General features: G+C 46.9%; 1 protein-coding gene and 1 non-coding gene across 5 annotated transcripts in view; both read right to left on the reverse strand.

The window, feature by feature from the left end:
• Fdft1 (farnesyl diphosphate farnesyl transferase 1) overlaps positions 1 to 22,323 on the reverse strand; it is a 36,538-nt gene that overhangs the window by 3,656 nt on the left and 10,559 nt on the right. For 3 of the 4 annotated variants that reach the window (NM_010191.3, NM_001360211.1, XM_017315844.1), the window contains 6 exons: positions 15,727 to 15,824; positions 14,497 to 14,680; positions 10,213 to 10,341; positions 7,754 to 7,945; positions 3,522 to 3,698; positions 2,345 to 2,497 (listed from right to left, as the gene is read on the reverse strand). In NM_010191.3, coding sequence (NP_034321.2) covers positions 2,345 to 2,497; positions 3,522 to 3,698; positions 7,754 to 7,945; positions 10,213 to 10,341; positions 14,497 to 14,680; positions 15,727 to 15,824 — 933 coding nt within the window. Of the gene's footprint in view, positions 1 to 2,344; positions 2,498 to 3,521; positions 3,699 to 7,753; positions 7,946 to 10,212; positions 10,342 to 10,432; positions 14,408 to 14,496; positions 14,681 to 15,726; positions 15,825 to 22,323 lie in introns of those variants that run through there. The other variant, XM_006518547.4, reaches the window with a different exon arrangement.
• Positions 1,487 to 1,543, reverse strand: Gm51283 (predicted gene, 51283). Its single transcript, NR_162785.1, has one exon. It is a non-coding gene; the product is annotated as a predicted gene, 51283 (primary transcript).

Genomic DNA, 22,323 nt, shown 5'->3' on the forward strand with positions numbered 1-22,323 from the left:
AAATAACACATTCTCTTTGTAAGCTAAGTAACTTGGGTAGTCCATTCTAGTGATGGAAGGCCAATGAGATCAGAATAAAATGCTATAGAACCTGCATTTCCTCCTATACATGTCCTCCCTCCCTTCTGCAGAATGCAAGTCCTGCGTGACTGGGTCAGAGGCTAACGCAGTTATGAAAGCACAGATAGGCCGGTCTGGCTATGTGAGTACTCCAGGGTATCTCAGGGTTCCATGATTAAGGAAGAGGACAACGTCACTTGGGTAACAGCCATGAAACATCTCCGTGATAGGAAAGCAGATGAAGACTGAACGCAGAGCAACCCAGCACCTAAAGGAGTAGTGGAAGAGGCAGGAAGGCCCAGGAGCAGGGACGGGAGAGCTTAAGTAGCACCAAAGTCACTGCCAAAGGCAGGAAAGCACAGGGCTCCAAGGAGGAGAGAGCCGCGGAGTCAAACGACTTGGGGGTGGGGGACGGGCAGATTGCGATTTAAAACAAACTGGTTGTTGGGCTTATCATCAGAAAGACCATCAAAATATTTCTTCCTCTGCTGGGCTATACACACCCAAGTACAGTTAAGGATGCCCCAAGAGAAGAAAAAAGAAAAAAAGGCACAGGAACATAAAAACAACAGCCCTTGCCAAGGAGATCAGTTTGACAGAGTAGGGGATGCAGGTTTCCTGGTGTTTGCCCAAGAGAGCAGGGAGAGCTCCTTGGCTGACAGATATGCAAGCTGCTCTAGCTACTGCTGAAAGGACTGTCCGCCTATGGGAGGGCACAAGCCTACACACACTGCACCTCTCCGTAGGCATTAGGGGCCTCTCAGAAGCCTCTTCCTGGTGCCTTCTCTCAGAACAACTGAGGAGACAGAGACTACTACAGAAAAGATATAACCTCCTTTCCTATAAGTACGGACTTGATCTGTGAGGAGAAACGAGATCAGATCTAGCTGCATCTAGACACCTACAGATCAGCCTATGCTGATCTAAGTCTTGACTGGTTGACTGACCTTGAGGCAGTGCCACGTAGCTATGGCTGGCCTCAGATCTGCTGCTGCACAGGCAAGGGTGACCTTGAACTGATCCTACCTCCCCAACAGTGGGATTATAGCCGTATCCCACCCTGGCCGGTTTACATGGTGGGTGCTAGGGAATCAAACCTACAGCTTCGTGCATGCTAGGCCAATACTCTCCCAGCTAAGTTAGATTCCAGGCAGCAAGTCTTCATTATAAGGCATCACTAGGAAAGTCTCCACAAGGCTGTCAGGAAAGCTTGTAATGCTTGAACTTTACAATTTTGATTTTCTTCTTCTTTAATCATTAATACAACCTTTACCCTGCGTTTCACTGAAGTAGCTAAAGAAGATTAGAATCCTGGGGTCAGAGGGCGGCAAGCTTTCTTTTAAAGGGTTGCAAGCTATTTTTAGCTATCTGGGCTACTCTGTTGTAACTACTCAACTCTGCCCTGAAGTTGCAAAAGCAGCCAGCTAAGGAGGGGACACAGTGGCTGAGTTACAACAAACACCGTGCCACCTCTGCCCCCAAGCTCAGCCACCAGCAGCAGCACTTACTCCTGACAGCCAAGGAAGACACAAAACAGAACGTGAACTCTAGTGCCCATGAACTCTTCAAAAACGACTGTCTAAAATTAGGGATCAGTAAGCCAGGGAATTCCCAAATCTCGCCTGCAGCCCCAGCACTTGGGGGTTGAGGAGGCAGGATTACAGTGTGTTTAAGAGCAGCCTGAGCAGACTACGTTCCAGTCACACACTGCCACCACCTACGCGTGCTGGCACCACTCCAGGAGCTACGTTTTGCTTTATACAGTGGTTTTGGCATTTGAGTAAGAGTTGCAGGAAAATAAAACAACAACAAAACCCAAACCACTTAAGAGCTAACTGCAACTTCATAGTCTCACTTTGTCTATGTTCCCCACAGGGGTTTCCAAGTGAGGTCTGTGATATGCTAGAACACACCAGACTGACTGTCAGGACACGAGCATTTACAGTGAGATTCCCTCAGCCATGCTCTGACTTAGCTTCCAAAAGCCCCCACGGCACATCCTTCACCCAGCACGCACGCTTGGCTGGCCTCGAACATCCTCTCACAGCCCAGAAGACATGATTCTTCCTAGAGGTTTTGGCATGCAGCCTTGTTTCATGTCATCACTAGCGTCCTGCAGGGCTCTCTGTATGTGTTTTCCAATAGGGGATACCAACTACTGTCTTTAAGCTATAACACGAAGTAGTGAGGACTAACTACTACCCAAACATGGTCTGGTTAAACAGCGACATGATTTAATGCATAAAAACAGCTATAAATCACCAGAAAATTAAATAAAACCCACCTCTTCTATGTACTGGTATATGATAGCTTTGACGGCAGGCATGTTGGTGGCATCCATCATGAGGGTGACTGCTTGCCCCTTCCGAATCTTCACTACTCCTTTGAATACCTGCTGGTTATTGTAACAGGCAGCCAGTGTGGCAATGGCCATTACCTACAAGCAACAGGAGAGAGGAGAATCTCAGGTCATGAAGACAGAGCTCACAAATTAAATAGTGAAGCCTTTCTGTGCCAAAGAGCCAATGTGCACCAAGGCAAGCAGCAGTACCCAGGAGTAGGCCAGTAAGGCTCGACCTTTTCAGCTCCCCCACACTCACCAACAGGGTTATTCTGTCATTTAGCCACAAAGATTCCGTCTTATTTACAAACACAAGGAAATCCAACATTTTCCATACTAGAGCACTTAGTAGACTGAATATTCATTTCAAAATAATAATCTGGAGAGAATTGTGAACTTTCTCCTCTTATGGATATAGTCATTATACATTAAAGATGGTGTGAGATGAGAACAATGGAGGGAGAGGGTCCTGGCTTCCTGTGCTCACAATAAACGGCTCTTGGGCTGATGGAAACCTAGGACAGCCATACAGGTTTAGCTGAGACCGTTTAGAACTGTCAGGACAAGAGCAAGCCAAGCTTCTGAGTGAGTTAATTTAGAAATAACTGGTAAAGGAAATTAATAAGTCTCAGAATATATAGCTGCTGGGTCTCCAGGACCAGACATTGCTATCCTGAGTACAAAAAAAGGATCACAGAACTTAGGTTAGTGAAGACGTTATTGCATTTATCTATTCATTCACGTGTGTAGACAATGCGGGATACCAGCAATCTAACTCAGGAGGCCACTCCTGGCAAGAGCCCTGGCCTGCTGGGCCATTTTCTCCTGTTAACAGCCTTACTCAGTTTAGCCAGCTGGTCATCTAGGCTGAAGCCCAGGCTTATTAGCCTAATGATCTAGCTAGTTTAGAATAGTTGATGGGTAAACCCCAGAAGGAACGTTCTGGAACAGTCAACCTTGTCCTGAATGTGACACAAGGACTCTGCTGTGGCTCCCTACCTACTCCTGAGATAGGCAGTGAGTGCTGCCAAGAAACCATGCCCCTCAACACAACAGAGCAAGACAGAAGCTATACTCTACCAGCCCAAGCACCCCACTCCTTTAGCACCCCACTGCATACCTGTGGAATAGCACAGAAGTTAAACACACTCTGGTTCCGGAGCCTTGACAGGTAGGTGAGGACGTCAGGGATGTGCTGTAGGGTGTTGGTTATGAGTTCATTCAAGCACTGCACGGCCACATCTACGTTCTCTGGCTTAGCAAAGTCTTCCAACTTCTTAATGTATCTGCCCCACACCTGGCCAGTCAACAAATACAGAACAAGTCAACAGGTGGAGGGAGAGTTTACATGGATTGAGAGATCTCCTGTGGGGGCCGGAGGGGTTCACTGTAGACCATTTAGAAGGCACGCTTAACATGTGTGGGGGCCTGGGTTCCAGCCTCAACACCAAAACCCAGCAGCGAAACATGAATGAGCTGTGCTATGTACAGTGAAATCATTTCACTGTTCACTGAGATCCAGCTGTTTTAGGCTTCAGGTAGCAGCCATTCACAGTGCCCAGTCAAAGTCCAATGAATGACAAGAGAGGCAGGGTGGCCCGTGGGAAGGTTCTCTTCTAGATAATGCAGCATGCACAAGCATACTGTAATGACCGCAGCATAGGTCTCCTGCTAGCAGGGAGGGTGTGAGTCTATTACTGAACACCCCCAGCTACTACAAATCAACTCCAGCAATACAAGCAGACTTCCAAACCCAAGACTGCCAATTCCACTAACAACGCTGTTGAGCAAGAATGTGTAGAAAAATAAGCAACTACAGGGCAGGGCCATCACCTCCCTAAGCTGTAGAAACCTGAACTTAGAACAGGGTTCTCAGAGCCCTCACTTCCAAAATGTGAAGAGTTCAGTTGTTTGTTTTAGCATAGGGAGTGCATTGTTTTGACTTGTTATTGTTTGCTTGAAACCAGAACCTCATTAAGTAGCCTCAAACTCCCAGTCTCCCAATGTCTGTAATACTGAGATTATAGGTATGTGGCCACCCTACCTGACCTGGTTTCATGTGTTTTAATGTGTAATCATGAAACATGACTATTTTATTAAAGATCTATTTTTATATAAACTTTATGTGTCTATGTGTGTGAGTGGTGGGAAACAAGCTCAGGTCCTGTGAGAGCACATCAGATGCTCTGAACTGTTGAGCCGTTGCTCCAGCACCGTGTTATCCATCCTTAATATGCACCCAAATCTACCCAGACAAAAGGTGCCAGATGTTTTGCAGAACCCAGAAAACAAAACCAAACAAAAACTTAATGAATCAATGTATGAATGAACCTGCTTCAACAATTACCAACATGACACAGGACAAGTCTATTCATTCTATATCCTAGTCGTGAAATTATTTTCAAGTAGAGGTAGGTTTATTGTTTTATAAATATATCATGAATTCCCAAAGGTTGAACCCTAGGGCCTCATGCATGCTAGGCAAGTATTCTATCACTGAACTATATTCCCTACCTAAAACCTTTCTTGTATACATATCAGGTCATATCTAAACATGATTAATAATATAAAACACTCTTCAAATTTACCCCGTCACCCCCCAGTTTGCTCAAATTTAAACAAGATCCACATCCAACATATGCTGGGTACCACCGAGTACCATAGCTGTGAATTTATCGAAGGGAAGATGAAAAGGGTGTGTCACATCCTGGAAGCCTTCTCAACTTTTCTGTCTCTCCGACTTAATCCCAATAGTGTTCACTCACCCTGCTTTTCTTGTAAATGGTAAGTCTGGCAAAAGCACTTCCCTAATGATTTGTGTCATTTGCCTAAGCTGTGCCTCCTAGGAAAATCGCAGCTCATATGGATTCCTGACAGCCATCAAGCATCAGAGCCAGCAGGCTGAGGGCTCAGTCTACAAGAAAGCTCTCCTAGCTCGGATGTCCGCTGCCAAGTCCCAAGTTGCCACCTGTTCAGTACCCATCATGAAGGATGCAGACCACAGGCTAGAGATAGAGAGTGAGGCAGTGGGAGAAGGGGCATGGCGCCTCCCTGCCCTCTCCTCTATGCCATCTAAACCGTGCTGGCACCTCTACTTCCTCAGCTATTAAAACTGAATCCCTGTCCATCTGGGGTTTGGATGGAGACCTCATCATGGAAACACTATAAATGAAACCTATGCCATGGTGGCATAGATTCATCTCCAGTCCTTCTGTGCTCTGCAGCAGCCCTCTCTCTGTCAGTCTGCCTTGGAGGAACCGACTGCAGTCACAGAGGGCACCCTGAGAGCCCCAATTCTCTATACTCACAAACTGCTAGGGGCACACAGCCATTAGCAATCTGATTGCAAAACTCCTTTAGGTCTTCAAAAGCCTCCAATCTTGGTGTGAGGAGGCCAAGGCAGGGTGAGCCTGAGCTTAGGTCAGTCTGGGCTAGCTATACAGTGAGAGCTTGCTCCAAAAATGTAAAGTAAAACATCTCAGGTTTTAGGAGGTTTGTGCTAGAAAACACGCACTGAGCACACACGCTTACTATAAATCAAAGATCACAGGAGCACAGGCTCTTGCCTATAAACCCAGCAGCTTCATGCTGTCGGGCTTATGTAATCGCAGGAGCTTTTGTTCACTTTTACAGTACCAGGTATCAACAAGCCAGTGTCTCCCATGGACTAGCAAGCGCTCTGCCTCGGAAGCAGATCCCCAGGTCCTGCCCAATTTCAGTATTTCAATACCAATTTGTTTAGGTTTTCTTGAGTGTTTACTCGGGCCAACTTTTAAGCAAAAAATTTCCAGCTTCAACCTTGAGGGTTGTGGGATTGCAAGATGGCATCACCGTACCCAGCTCTGCTATGCTATAAAACCATTTTATAACGGGGTTACGTTTTCTTCTCTACTTGCTTTTGTCTTACCCTCTTCCCCCTGCCCAGCCCACAGGTGGTGTTAAGGATCTAAAGCACAGCCTCATGGATGCTCAGAAGCACCATCCCTGAGCTGTATCCCTGAGCTGTATCCCTAAAGCCACAACCTGGTTACAGAAAGGCTGTAGAAAACCTTCCATTTAAACTACAGCACAGCAGTTCCTGCACTTTGGTTTTCTCACTTGGGAGGACGCCACAGTAGTGTGGCCCTTTCTATCCTTACTCTCCTCTGACATTTGAAATGTTGAGAAAGTTTACCTTTATACATAATGCTACAATAAATGGCCTCTCAGGCAGCACAGTGCCTGTGGTCTTGCCTAATAAGACCAGGCTTCTTGGTGGTCTTCCTTTTCAGGCTGTCTGAGCTGACACGAACACTGAGGACTGGACATTTGTCTCACTTATGTCACACCTCCAGCCTGTCGTGCAGGTGGGGTCTTCTACTTCACTCCACAGGCTGATGAACTGGCGCTCACGAGTCACAGCCATGTGATTCACGCTGTGTCTGTGAGCCTGGGCCATTAGACTCCTCTTCCTAGGTGACCATAAATACCTGGGCGTCATCTGACAAGGTCTTTTCCACTTTCCACCATGGAGGCATCACAAGGAGAGAGCCAGGCAGGAGCCTTTCTCAATCTGTCTGCCCACGTCACCTGGGACGTGTCAACACGCCACTCGTTTTTTCTGTGACATGGCTTATCTCTTCTCGCAATCTGAGCAGCTACAAAGCTGAGGCTGGAGAATCTTGAGCTCAAGCCTCAGAATATAAATTTTGCATCCATTATATACATTGCAAATTTCATCACTCTGTGACTTTTTTTTTCTAATCTAAAAGTACTTGGCTTTAGGAGAGGATTTTATAAAAAGCAGGAGGAAATCCTGGCATGAACACAGTAAAAAAATTTTTCGACGCTCATGGTTTAATTATTAAATCGTCTTCTTATATAATGGATATCTGTAGTTTTTTCTACCTAGCACCCCTTCTGTCTCCACCCCTGCCCCAAGAGCTAGAGATTTGAACCCACAGCCTTGCATACACTCTCTTAGCATGAAGGATTCCATGAGTCACAACTGCAGCACCTTCTGCCCCTCACTGTCAGGGACTTGGTCCAATCCATCCCGTTTGTGTTGGCACACCTATGATGCAGGTCTGAAGTCAGAGGACTCAGGCTGTGGCTGGCTACAGGAATACACTCAGGGAAATACCTGAGCCCCAAGAGTAGGGTGTTAGGTTGGTTTGCCTGAGATATATCTGTGGCTTGGAGGAAGTCTGACCAGAGAAGAGAAATGGGTCAAAGCCATTCAAAGACCCTGAATCCCTAGATGCAGTCAGTCTACTCAAAGCAAATGACTTAGTCACTTGAAACCACTGGGTTAGGTGATTGCTTTTTCAGAGTCTAAAACTGTTTTTCCCCAAGTACCCCATTATCAGTTACCTCCTGAGGCCAAAACTTCCTTCCTTCCTGTTGGTCTTCCAGATAATCACGAATGATATTTGTTTTCTGCAGGAACAGACCCATTGAGTTGGCACACTCTATGTCTTCACCAACTATGGGGTCTTCAAACTCTGAGGCAGAGAATAGACGAGAAAGGCCAATTCCCACCAGCCCAGCAACGTAGTGGCAGTACTGCAAAAGATTATTATGTAAAGCACTTTAATAATGACACAGAAACATTCTTGCTAGGCATCTTTAGCTACAAAACAGTAAGTTGAGAGAAGAGTGTCTGAGTTCTACTTTTGATGAAAACACAAGCACACACACAAGCAAGATGTTGCAACATTGTAGTCCATGTGAGCAGTCTGAGGCCAACACCCAGAGGACTACTGCCATCACCTTCATTGCACAGGAGGAACCTGAGAAACCCTGGCCAGTGACCTTGTCCAGGAGCACTCATCTGCAGGGCCTAGGGGTATGACCCACAGGTGTCTGTCTGTCTGTCTGTCTTCCCTTTCCTTGCCTTTCCATATTAGGGTTTAAAGTATAGAGCTTTGTTTTTTTTAAAGGCAGATCCCACTTCACTTTACTCCTGTCATACTCTACAGCCCAGCCAAGCCTCAACCTTGTGACCCTTCCACCTAGGCACCTAGAATAGCTGAGGTTATAGGGGAAGGCAGTCATAGGTGGCGAAAAAGGTGTTAGAACTATGGATCCAGCCTTACCAACAGTTCTGAAAAGGTCTCACTAAGATATTTGACAAATATAATGCTTAACTGCCAAAGAAGTTTCCTTCCTGAGAAAAGCACCCTGGCCCCGTCCTCCAAGAGGGACATGCTGCTGACAGTCAAATGCAATCTATAGACCAGATATTGAAAAATACACCTGCATCTATAATGCTGAGAGAAGTGCATTTCAAGGTAACAGTTCTTGGGTAGGAACACTTCTAGAGAAGAGACCCATAATTCATCTGTCTTTTAATGCTGAAGGGAAAATAATTCAATTACATTCACTTATATCTGGTTGGAACTTCCTTCCACAAGTACAATGTTTCCTAACCAGCTCTGTGCAGATGGGCGGGGTAGGTACTGAATGAGCATGCTGAGAGCTGGCTAGGACTGGTAACTGTTCTAGCTCCCATCAAACGGTGACTAACTCAGACAGTATAGCCAGCCACAGTTCCAGAGACATCCCTCTGAGTCTGAGGTTCTTGTTTTGTTAGTCAAAGTCTCATTATGTAACCAGCCCTTCACTTCCTGGAACTTGATATGTAGACCAGGCTAGCCGCAAGCTCACAGAGATCTCTGTCTCCTGAGTGTAGGGGTTAAAGGCATGTGCCACCATACCTGGCTATGTTTGGGGTTTTGTTTTTGTTTTGTTCAGTTCAGTGCTGTGTGAGAGCCCAGGGTCTGACTACATCCCCTAGACCCACACTGACTTGAATGTCAGATCTGAACCTAAGCATGGTAAGAAAAACAAAACACATTAACTCTCTAGGCCTTTAAGAGGCCAGCACATAAGTGAGCAAGCCACTCCTATGTCGGCTTCTTTGTCCCGATAAACAATCTATTGCAGCCTACCAACTCCTAGCCTGGCTTGTACCCCACACTGCTGGTAAGGAACAAGTTCTGGGAAGACAAGCTATTACTGTGTTGGCTTCATGCCCTCTTCCCCAACTCTCCCAGGAATATGGACCTGCCCACAGAGGGAAGATGGACCAGGCCCACAGAGACAGCTCAGCTCACCATTCGTCAGCAGTTGCTATGGTTTCAGGGTTGCTGGGACTGGAGACTTCCAGTGCAACAGTGCTAAGGTAGGGATGCCTCATGGGAGATAGAGGCCATGAAAGCTCCATCCTTACAAATGGACTAGTGAAAGTCATAAATGAGCCTCAGGCTGGGAGGACGTCCATCTCTTTTTTTTTTCTTTTCTTTTCTTTCTTTCTCCCCCCCCCCCCAATATGGATAAACTTCCCAGACAGTTGAGATGGAAGGTGTGAAAAACTTGGATACATCTCATGTATCCTTCTCTTTTGGCAGTGCTAGGGGTCAAACCCAGGGCTGTAGGCATGCTGGGAAAGCACTCAACCACTGTACTACTCCAAAAACAAAAGAAAAAAATCACTCCTCTGATGACTCACACACCAAAGCAGGTGCATATCCAGTATTCTACAATGGAAAGGAAAATGCCAATAACAAAGTATTGTTTTTAAATTTTGAAAAGCACTGCTTTTTCTGTGTTACAGAAAAGTATTTGCCCAATTACCTAACTTTTCATAGCAACTTGGGGACAAGCTTACAATTCACTTGGCAAGAGTATGCCCTGTGGGGCGTGTATTGTCACTGACAGAGCGTTCAACTGTAAGCTAAGTGGTTTTGAGGACTACTCTGTCCTTGTTCTGAGCTTCACCATGGAGACAGCTGGCCATCTACACAGCAGATGTGGACTCAGATACTAACCTTGTCCCAGTCCTGTTTGGAGGTCACATCCTTGTCTACAAATTCTGCCATCCCACACCCCATCCGGTGGCAGATGTCATCGATCACTGTTTGATATTTCTCAGCCAAATTTCTAAACTCCAGGGAGATCTGAAATGAGACCACAAAAACAATCAACCAGACACACCGGATGACACACTTCATGGTTCCAGAGAGAAATGCATGACCCTATAGAACTCACAGGCCAGGGATGGACAGCCGCTTCCCTGGATAGTCAGGTTCCCCAAGGACCCATGAAGCCAGTGTCTTTCTCACTCCAAGAAGGTCAGTTTAACTCTATGTCTGCTGCCCAGCGCCGTCTTCCTTGTAAGCCCGAGATCCATAGAAAAACGCAGTACTGACTGGTTTGGAAATACATTACTACTACACAATTATCTCAAGCTCAGAAGAGCATTTAAAAGTTATCAACATACAACATAAACACAGCAAAACTTTATTTATTTTTGAGGCAAAGTCTCACTATGTTGCCCCAGTTGACATCCAACTCACAATGCCCCTGCCTCAGGCTCTCTTCAGGTGTGCTCCACCACAGCTGGCCCCTCCATGAAAGTTTATAAAGAACAGCTGAGCTGTTATCACGAAGCTGAACTGTGAACAGGTGATGTTAAGACCTCATGTGAGAGAGCTGTGTAAGAGAAGCCAGACACACTTCTCAGGAAGGGACAAGGGCATACCAGCTGGCCACAGAGCAGCCATGTCATCTCTGATAAACATCGACTACTAACTCCTCCCTCCTCAAATTACATAAAAATCAGCCTGGTCTTTCAGAACTCTCTTCTTTCTAGGACAGCTGATCCAAGTTGGAGCCAAAGACTGGAACCATTTAACACTCTCCCGGGAGTCAAGTCCCTGTGCCTCCTCAAAAATGTTTCTAGCCACACTGCTGTGGCAAGGGCAGTTCTGTTTATAAGGGGACAGGTCAGTGAGGACAGGAAAACAAACACCTCAAACAGGGCACCTGATTATCCTTAGTGGCCTTTAGAATTTCAAAATTTTAAATATAATTATAGAACTGAAGCAAATGAGAACAAGAAGTACCCAGTGAAACAGGAACTCTGTCCTGCTGGAACCCTGAGGGAAACGACTTTTTCCTTCAGGCTCTGCAGTGGGACACAGACCACAAGGGCTTCTCCCACCCTTGGGGGATCAAGCCACAAGAAAGGCACACTCCCTGTATCACTTGCTGGCCATTCCAAGAACATGCAGGCACATTATGGTGATAAGTCTCCTGGGACAATAAAGACCAAATCCCAAACAAGGCAAGAGGTTTATGGCACTTCCATTGACTCTCAAAGCAAACTCCTCCCCTTAGAGAAGGTCTGGGGAAAGTTATGATTAAAGCCATTTTGTTGTTCTAACCCCTCCCCCTCGAGACAGGCTTTCATTCCATACTGGATACTGACAAACGGTCCTCCTACCTTTGCTTCTCTGGACTCCCTGATGCATGCCAACATGCCTGATGCCAACATGCCTGGCAGGTTTTAACCTTTTCCCGTCCTTTGAGCTTTTTTGTTTGTTTTCCAGACAAGTTTACATATATCCTGGCCTAAAACACGCCCAGCCGAGGCTAGCCTCGAACTCCTATTCCTCCTGCCTCCACTGCTCCAGCTTACTCTGCTGCCAATCTTTAAATAAAGAGACACAAGGGTCAAGCACGAGGTTTCTGAGCACCCTGGGTTCCAATCCTGACTCCCTATTTAGGCAAAGAACTTTTTTCTCATACCTCCATTTCCCTCATATGCAAAAAATGCACAAAGTATAGGCTTACCACACGCACTGTAAGTATAAGCCAGGGGTGCTGGCACATTTCAAAGGCTGAGGCAGACAAACAAGAGGCAGCACAGGCTCATTCATGGGCTCTCTGGGCACAGACGTGCATCAAATAAACAGAGTTCAAACAAGAGTACATGCAATATTTAGTGAGCAAGCGAGAGCGCTAATAAAATTGTCCTCTAAAGTACACTCTATCTACCCAGAATGGACAAGCATATTTTGCAAGAACCTGGACCCTCTAGGTTTGAGTTTAAGATGCCTGGTACCTTACAGTTTTGTTCCAAACCAGCACACTTAGTCCCCTTCCCCTCCTACTGCAGCTCTGTGTGTAGCACTGAGCGACCCTTTACTCCTAGAGCTATCCCAGAGCCAGTCTTCCTCTACAACCTCTCTGAACACACTTTTCCATGTCCTCCTGTGTTAAGATGATCCCCAGAGCCAGAGGGTCTCCCATCCAGGTACAAAACACGACTTTACAATGCTTCCCACTCATCAGGACATGAACGATTACCCAGCGGCATCTGGCCTGTACCTCCAGCTCCCTTTCTCTCCCCCGGGACGGTTCACTACTTCCAAACTCTCGGTCAAACAGGAAGAGATCAAGATCAATTCACTGCCCACCTTTGAAACCTTCCAAAGCAGGGTATTCTCTTCCCACTGGATTGCCACAGGCAAAGGCAGGTGGGCGGTACAAACTTACTAGATGGGGATCTGAAATTTATCTAGCTCCCCCAAATGACTAGCATTTTTACATGTTTGTGTTCTTTCTGGTGGGTAGATGACACTACCTTGAATTTTTATGATACATATAATAAAATTATCCCATGACCAGAAAGTCTTTAAAGGGTATAATGTCCCTACATGAAAAGTAGTTTGGTAGCACACACCTTCAATTCCAGCATCAGGAGAAACAGAGGCAGGTAGAGCTCTATGAGTTCGAGACCAGCCTAGTCTATACACTGTCAGCTCCAGACCAGCTAGGGCAACATAGTAAAACCCTGCTTCAAAAACAAAAAAACAAAAAACAAAAAAACAAAGGAAAATGTATTGTTGGAGACAAATCTAATTACTCAGGAAGTTGGGGTAGGAGGGTTATAAGTTCAAGGGCAGCCTAAAATAAAGTGAGTTCATGGTCAGCTTGGGCAAATTACTGAGAAACTGTCTCCAAAGGAAAAACTAGGCAGGCTGAGGATAAAGAGCAGTAACAGAGTACCCAGTGATCAGAGGGCCCTGGGTTTCGCACCTAGTGCTGAAGAGAAAAACAACTAAAACAAAACCCACTTCTGTTCCTAAGAACTTAACCAAGTGGGTCCCAGCCCTTCATCTACATTCGGAGGACTCAAAGGCTCACCAGTGAGCTTCTGTATGGTCCTCAGAGTAACTGAATTCGCTGGCCATCAGGCACCCCAGGACACCACTGCACCAGTGCCTGCCCTAGAGCCTCAGGGTCCTCAGTAACCTGCAGACGTCCTAGGAACTTTCAGGGCACAGCATACTATATTTTAGTCTTTACCCTGAAAACATGATCTCAGCAAGTTGGAAACAGCCCATCTTTCTCAAACCTTGCTGGGCTCCCCTCTCTTCAATCAACTCCCTCCTACACAGAAGTACAGACTACATTCCTTTATTGTAAAAATTACATAAAAACTGTTCTCCAACACTCTAGAACACTATGCACAAGATAAATGTCCTCTCTAGGGTATCAGCAAACACGTGACTTTGCTGAACATGCAAATTCTAGAAGTGAGGTCCACGTGCACCTTGAACTTCAGGGCCCTAAAGCTTGGGGCTCCACCTAGACTCCATCTCAAGAGCTGATACCTACAGAATACTTAGCGCGCACCAGGCACTGCGCTAAGAACTTTATACATAAGAAATTATCCAACTCAAGTAGTTGGAACACTGAGTCAGAACCTATTTAAGAAAGGGCCAAAGATCTCACCTCAGCTGCTACAGAAGCCCACGCCCCGCCCAAAGCTGTGAGCTACATTGAGCAGCGACCCTCACTGCGGGCTACACTACAGTCACCAGGCCCATGTGATCCGGTCTGGAGATCTACCTTTTTGTCTTTTAATGTTCTGATAGTTCTTCAGACCTGAAGTGTGAATTTCAGATCCTTCTGTAAGAATGGACCTGGGACTTCTCAATAACAGCCTGAAGCAAGGGTCACAGCCATGCTGCCCTCAGAGTATCACCACCACCAGAACTGGGGAGCTGTTATCGTCTCTACCATACAGAGGGAAACCGAGGTAGGAAGGGGCTATATGCCTCACCACCAATTACCAAGTTAGGATTCCAAGCAGAAAAAGTCTGGCTTTGGACTCTCAGCTGCCCTCAGAGTGTTCACATCACCTTTCTCTCAGCTCAGGGGCCGACAACTGCACTGCCAATTATCAACAGCCTATGCCCAGAGCCCAGTACCGACAACTGCACTGGCAATTATCGACAGCCTATGCCCAGAGAGCCCAGTACCGTGGGGAAGTCCTCCAGCACTTGTCGGTCCTTCTCCTTGCTCTCAGTGAACCGCCACTCTGGGTCATAGAGGAAAGTGTGGAAGTTACACAGCAGTGGGATCTTCTTCTCCACACTGATGCTCATGTCATCCTCCACTGTATCCAGGGCTCGGAGAACCAGGTAGAACACACATATGGCGTGCCTGTAAAAAGACGGAAAGGCTACAACAGGACGCCAAGCATCTACTATTGTTTTTTAACATCTACTTATTTTGTGTGTGTGAGAATCAATGTGTGTGGTGTGTGAGAGAGCATGAGTGTGCCCCAGCGCATGTGGGAGGTCAGAAGACGGACAGCTTCAGGAAATCTGACCTCCCTTTCCACCTGTGGGTTCTTAGACCTAAACTCAAGTTGTTGGGCTTGGCAGTGAGCACTTTTGTGGGCTAACCCATTTCATCAGCCTGTTTCTTAAATATGTACCTCTGAATAGCATGTAAACCAGGGTGGTACTTCATGCCTGTCATCTCAACTCAGGAGGCTAAGGCGGGAAGATCCTGAGTTCAGGATGACTGGGACCATAAAGTGAGACTTAACTTAGTAATTTTTGGCAGGTCATTCTCTAAAGTTGTTTTAAGGGATTAGAAGTGACATCAGAGTCTGTCATACTTAGCACTTAATGATTGTTTTTCTGTCTTAAGTGGGAGTAATGAACTCTCCCGCTTATTTATAGAGTAAAATGGAAACCTAAGCAGGTGGATGCCACGCAGCTAAGAATGCTTTGTACCTTATCAATGCATGGCAGGGGCCAAGAGGCAAATGTTTAGAGGGCACTAGGATTTTTGCAGATGGAACACTTTCCAGCACGAATGCTGTGGTGGGCACAGTAACTGCTCTAAACTTTTTAAGACTCAGTATGCTTGAAATGTAAGGTGACAGACAAATGCCAAGAAAAATGTCTGGCCTGCTCTCAGGCAGGTGCAGGTGCCAGGATTAAAAGAAGGTAAAATCAACATGGCTGCCCCACCCCCTTCTCTGAAAGGGCTGGCCTAAAAGGGTGCTGGTAGATGGCCAGGTGCCTGGAAGGGCATTTGCAAGTAAACACATGGGCGGAGTGGGGGAGGTGTGGGGGAGGTAGTCCTGCCTAAGCTACAACAAGGAGCCCATAATTCTAAGTGGTGTGTCAACGGTACTGCAGTGACTCAAAAGTTCCTGGAAAAGCGGTCCTCCCCGAGTCAGGCTCTCCACTAACCGTATGTCCCCATCCAGCGCCTGGATAACCGCGGCAAAGCTGCGACTGGTCTGATTGAGATACTTGTAGCAGGTCTTCAAGCTGCTGCTGAGTGAGTCCTGTGGGCAGAGAAGACACACCGCGGTGGCAGACGTGGAGCAGGAGTGAGGCTGGGGCAGGCAGCTGGCAGCCGGGCTCCGTGCCCGGGACCAGTCCTTGAAAGGCCAGGCGGTGGGGGGCCAGGAGCAGCCCCGTGGGGGTGACCCCGGAGTCTTGGGCGCGGCGACCGGGCTCAGCACCAAGGTCCGCTTGACCAGGGCCATGGCCTTGGTGCTGCTGGCGGCTGCCATGGGAGCGCAGCACAGAGCCCTTCCTCCATAGGCCCCACTGAGCTGCAAGGCGCCCACCGCAGGGCAGGGATCTGATAGGGCTAACCCTGGTCAGAGTAGAGAAAGCCTCACTCTGCAACACGTGCAGGCCCGGGCCACGCCCCCTGCTGCCTCTGGCCACGCCCTGCAGCACGAACCCCAGCTTATATTTACTCTGGAGCCTGTCCCACGTCCCGACAAGCTGTGGGGGGAGAAAAGAGTGCCCAGGCGCAGCTCTGAGAAGCTGGCTTCCCCTCCCTGTGACAGTCTTTCCTAGACTAAACTATCTGTCCTGACTCCTTTTACCAGAGTGCTTTTTGTTTGTTTTATTACATATTTTGTTCATTTACATTTCAAATGAAAGTCCCCAATACCTCCCCCCAACCCCCTACCCTGCTCCCGAACCCACCCACTCCCACTTCCTGGCCCTGGCATTCCCCTGTATTGGGGCATACCATGGGCCTCTCCTCCCAAGGATGGCTGACTAGGCCATCTCCTGCTACATATGCAACTAGAGACATGAGCTCTGGGGGTACTGGTTAGTTCATATTATTGTTCCTCCTATAGGGCTGCAGGCCTCTTTAGCCCTTTGGGTATTTTCTCTAGCTCCTCCATTGGGGGCCCTGTGCTCCATCCAACAGATGACTGTGAGCATCCACTTCTGTATTTGCCAGGCACTGGCATTAGCCTCACAAGAGACAGCTATATCAGGGTCCTGTCAGCAAACCTAAGTGCTTTTTGTATGTGGTCAATCTTACTATGTAGCTCTGGCTAGCCTCGAACTTGCTGATGCAACCCTTTTACCTCTACCTTCTGAGTGCTGGATATGGACACACACGCAGCAATCTGTCTTTGCACTGCCCAACCACAACCAACCCCGCTGACCCTTGACCCTCTGAAGCTTCTTTTTGTTAATCTCCAGCTCTTGTGCATAATGAGGACTGAGCTCAGTTCTAGACTGAAGAGAATCTGGCTTTTGACTACTGCTGTACTGCTCTGCCATCCCTAGTCCCTTTAGGTTTCCTGTTGCTGGAAGCCTTACAATCCCTGTTCACAGGAGCACACCACCAGGGATGTGCAGTAAACTGCTCTCCGCAAAGGAAAACTTTGCAAGGAGCAGGTTTGGAAGGTGTCTTATTACAAACGGCAACACAAAACTCCTTTCTGTGTTTGTGTGTGTGTGTGTGTGTGTGTGTGTGTGTGTGTGTGTGTGTGTTTTGTTTTGAGACCTTTTTTTTGGTATTTTGAGACTGTATGCGCTTTGTAAGAACTTTTATGTTCAGGAAAACTGAGCTGAAGGTACAGTTCCCACCTGCCCCCTGCACGATCCTACACACTGTCTCCACTCATTTCAAGGACCAGGGAACACAATTATCTAACGAGGGAGTTGTTTCTGCTAGTAGGCAATCCACAGCCGCGCTGCAATGTTAACAGGACCTTGGACCCCGAGGGTCCTGTGAGCTGGTTTATTTGGACTTCCTACATTTCCTAATATGGACACAGTCTTTTGTCTAAAGAGTAAGACTTTCTTTTAAAAGAAAAAAAAAAGGAATTCTCAGTTTCATTTTACTGCCATTTCTAATAAAATATATTAGTGAAAACTACTATTTACTGATCAGCATATACGTAAAATTCAGTCTAGCACATTAACAACCTGTAGAGTTTCAATGAGATAAAGCAATACATTCAAAGATAATTTAAAAGTCACCATCTCCTTTAAAATGTGGAAAGACAAGATTTCACAGGAAAAAAAGCTGAACAGCTGTTCTCTTTTGAGACAGTCTTCCTCTTGTAGCCCAGACAGTCCTAGAACTCACGGCAATTCTCCTGTCTCAGCCTCCTCACTGCTCAAGTTACAGCTGTGATCTACCACACCCAAGGTGAGCAGCTCTTTGCAAAGCTCACTGTTACCATGCCCCACAAATTGCTTCGCAGCATTTCTCAACTTATGGGTCCTGACCCCTTTGGGAGTCAATGACCCTTTCACAGGAGTTGCTGAACACCGTTGAAAAAGCAGAGATTTACATTTACAATTCCTAACCGTAGAAAAATTACAGTTATGAAATAGCGAAATAATGTTATGGTTGGGGGTCAGCACAACATGAGGAGCTGTATTAAAGGGTCACAACATTAGGAAGGTCGGGACCCACTGGTCTAGCGTCTGCTCTCAAGGTATGCAAAGGGACAATGGCCCTGGGTTTGAAGAACAGGCTTAGGGGAGCACTCTCCACCCCAACACCCGAAACAGACAAGCAGCAGGTCTTGTCCGCAGCACTTCTGTTTCGTTTCTGTTTCAGCATGTCACCTTAAACAACAGGTCCCTAGAATGACCAAGAAGAATCCTAATGAGGACAGGACTGCTCTCTGAGTGGAAAGTTCTCATGGCCGGGGACTCCCAGTATGTCACAGCTACTGTCCCTAGAGTCTCCCAGCTTTTCACTGCTGCCTGAAGCTATGTACACACCCTTAACTCTCCAGTGAGGGCAACAGGGCTCAAAGGGCTGAATTCAGGGCAAGGGTACAGACGACTCCCACCCAGACTGGGGCTCCAGGCTCCAGCTGACAGCTACCAGGTCCACCCCTGCCAGTCCTGCCCTTGTTCTTAATAAGCCAGGTTTGTTTAAGATGGGTAACTCAGAACCTCAGAACCCATGAACCTCAGACTTGGACATTGAGAAGGTTAACGTTAATAACTATTAACGTATTAGGCACTGCATGCCAAACACAACACAAACATTACCTTTAACCTTTTCTAAATGTTTAAGGATGGTATACAGGCTACAGTCCATGCTGTCACACAGGGAGCAGGGATCATACTTTTTAGTGTTTTAGAAAACAAAAACCACAAGCCTGGATTAGGACCCCAGGATTCCTTAGCAACTATTCTTAAGCAACACAGCCGAATGAATATATAAACCAAATGAGGCAAATGAAGCCTCGCTCTCAATCAAATCAGGCTCTGCTGCCAAATAATGTTCAGTTAGCTACCAATACTTGGGAAGCTGAGGTGAAAGATGAAGAAGTTAGAGAAGCGATCTAGGCTAAACTCCAAGGCCTTCTAGCATAAAGGAAACCAACAAAAAGAAACAAAACCCCTTTCATTCCCAGCCTGGAGCTGGCAGGTTTTGACTAAGGCCCCGTAGCTCTGTACTATCTTACAGATGATCAAGAAACACAGATACTAAGTTGCTGACCAGAACATGCATAGCTAAGTAGTAAGAGTCAGTACTGACACAAGTCAGATCTCCTCAGAAAAGGTCGGCTTCTTCCATTTGGTGACCTGAGTAATGCCACACAACTTGCATGAGGGGCAATGCACTGAGATGTGCTAATACGCTCAGTAAAAGACAAACTATTTGAACTTTAAAAAAAAAAGTCTCACTGCCTAGTCAAATATCTGCCTGCCTGTTCAAAGATTAAAAGCCTTGCACTAGGTCGAAACCACTGTCTCCTGCGTGAGATACGTTTCAACCCGGAGCTCCGCCATTAAACTACCTCGTGTTTTTGGTCATCTGTTCATGATTCTTGGGTGCACGCTGGATCGGGAAATGAGTGGGGATTTCCCCACTAGGTTCTTTCATTTGGAGGTTCTACCAAGACCTACATGACACCCAGGAACCCCAAAAGACTCCTTGGAGGTACGTTTGTTTGTGTGCATCTTACATGTTGTCTGTTGTCTAAGTATGGCACTGCTGAATTTATGCCTTGGTTTTTCAGTTCTGAGATTGCGAATTTGTGTCTTGGTTTTTCTGTTCTGAGATTGTGGATTTGTGTCTTGGTTTTACAGTTGTGAGATTGTGGGTTCAAGTCCCACCTCGTGCCTTGCTTTTACGGTTCTGAGATCGTGGGTTCGAGTCCCACCTCAGTGCCTTGGTTTTATGGTTCCAAGATCGTGGGTTCAAGTCCTACCTCATGTCTTGGTTTTACAGTTCTGAGATCGTGGATTCGAGTCCCACCTCATGTCTTGGTTTTACAGTTCTGAGACTGTGGGTTCAAGGAACGAGTGTGCTTAGATACTGGTGTTTTTGTTTGTTTGTTTGTGTGTTTGTTTTTCTCAGTTACTGTCTTGTTCTGTTGTGGTTTTCGTCATGGGACAGACTGTGTGTGTGTGTCAACCCTTCGTTTCTGACTGGACTTAGACTGATGTTAGGACAGAATTTGTCAGTGATAGTTAAGAAAAACAACTCAGCGCACATCCCTGGCCGCATGCAGCCGCAGGGCCGGACTGAGAACTTCCGCCGGGTGTGCACTGGCGCGGCACTATGTGAGACCGTGGGGGGTTGGGGGGGGAGACACTGGCGTCCTCTGTCGCCTCCCCCCCCCCAGTTGGCAGCTGTGAGAGCTGCCTTCCCTTCCCTGCCCCACGTGTTTTCTCTTCTAGGGCAGCCCCGCCCTAAGCTGCTAACCAGCGAGGGAGACATCTGCCCACTTAAAACTTCTGTCCCAGGTAAGGAGCACCTACGAGTATAATCACCAGGCTCTGACAAATGTGTATAGAGGTCCAGAAAAAGGTGAGCTTAGACTGTAAGGAAGAGCAAAGCTTCAGCAGACTCAGGAGAGATAGATGACAGTGAAAGTAGAGATGAAAGAGATTAGAGAGGTCCGAGATGATACCCCGAATGAGAAATATTTAGAGTAGAACGAGTAAGAGGCAGAGAAGGCGTATTACAAGAGAAGAGAGAGGGGGGGGGGCAAGAGGCAGAATAAAGAGAAAGCCGGAGGGATCGTAGACAAGAAAGAAATTTGACTAGAAACTTGGCCACAGTGGTAGGAGAGAAAGAAAAGACAGGATCTAGACAGGAAACCTGGGCAACTGAAGACCGAGCCTCAGCTAAAGAGGCTCAGCTGTGTCAGACTGAAGTTACTTATTTGGGATATACCCTTCGAGATGGGAAGCAGTGGCTAAAGAAAGCCAGAAAAAAGACTGTAACTCAGATCCCCAACCCAACTACACCAAGGCAAGTAAAAGAATTCTTGGGCACCTCTGGCTTCTACAGACTCTAGATACCTGGGTTGGTGACCTTAGCTGCCCTGTTGTACCCCCTAACCAAGGAAGGGAAGGTGTTTGTGTGGACCCCAGATCACCAGAAAGCCTTTGAAGAAATTAAAAAGGCCCTACTGACGGCCAGTCTTGGTCTTTGCCTGACCCAACCAAGCCCTTCACTCTTTATGTGGAAGAGAGAGCAGGGGTCGCCAGAGGAGTCCTTGCTCAGACTTTGGGACCTTAAAAAAGGCCAGTGGCTGGGCTGGTGAGATGGCTCAGTGGGTAAGAGCACCCGACTGCTTTTCCAAAGGTCCAGAATTCAAATCCCAGCAACCACATGGTGGCTCACAACCATCTGTAACAAGATCTGACGCCCTCTTCTGGAGTGTCTGAAGACAGCTACAGTGTACTTACATATAATAATAAATAAAAATCTTTAAAAAAAAAAAAAGGCCAGTGGCTTACCTATCCAAGAAGTTACACCCTGTGGTTTTCTTGCCTGAAAGCTATTGCTGCCATAACTCTGCTTGTCAAGGATGCTGATAAGCTCACTCTGGGACAGCAAATAACTGTAGTGGCACCCCACGCTCTTAAAAGCATTATCCGACAGCCCCCTGACCGATGGATGATTGAACGAGTGACTTTCACTCCTGCTGTCCTCACTCCCACTACCCTACTGCCCGAGACTTCACCTACTCATCATTGTGCTGACATTCTGGCAGAAGAAACTGGTACTCGAAATGATCTAAAGGATCAGATCAGCCTTGGCCTGAGAGTTCGAGCTGGTACACGGATGGCAGTAGCCTTGCGGTTGAAGGACTGAGACGGCCAATGTGATAGCCAAGAGGATCCTAGAAGAAATCTTCCCGAGGTTTGAGATACCCAAGGTAATCAGGGCAATAATGGACCTGCCTTTGTTGCCCAGGTAAATCAGGGACTGGCCAAGATATTGGGGATTGATTAGAAATTACATTGTGCATACAGGCTCCAAAGCTAAGGACAGGTAAAAAAGATGAATAGAATTCTAAAAGAGACTGGTGCAGACTTGGTGCTCCTTCCCCTTGCCCTATTTAGAACTAGAAATACTCCCTTTTGATTCAGCCTTACTCTTTAAGATCCTTTATGGGGCTCCCATGCCCATCACTGTCTTAAATGATGTGTTTAAACCTACATGTTGTTGTAATAATAATCTGTATGCTAAGTTAAAAGACTTGCAGGTGGTACAGAAAGGAGAATGACATGTCCAGACTAGCCCGGCGCCTCCCT

The sequence above is a fragment of the Mus musculus genome, chromosome 14 (genome assembly GCF_000001635.26).
Source record: "Mus musculus strain C57BL/6J chromosome 14, GRCm38.p6 C57BL/6J".
In the NCBI taxonomy this organism is placed as follows: domain Eukaryota; kingdom Metazoa; phylum Chordata; class Mammalia; order Rodentia; family Muridae; genus Mus; species Mus musculus.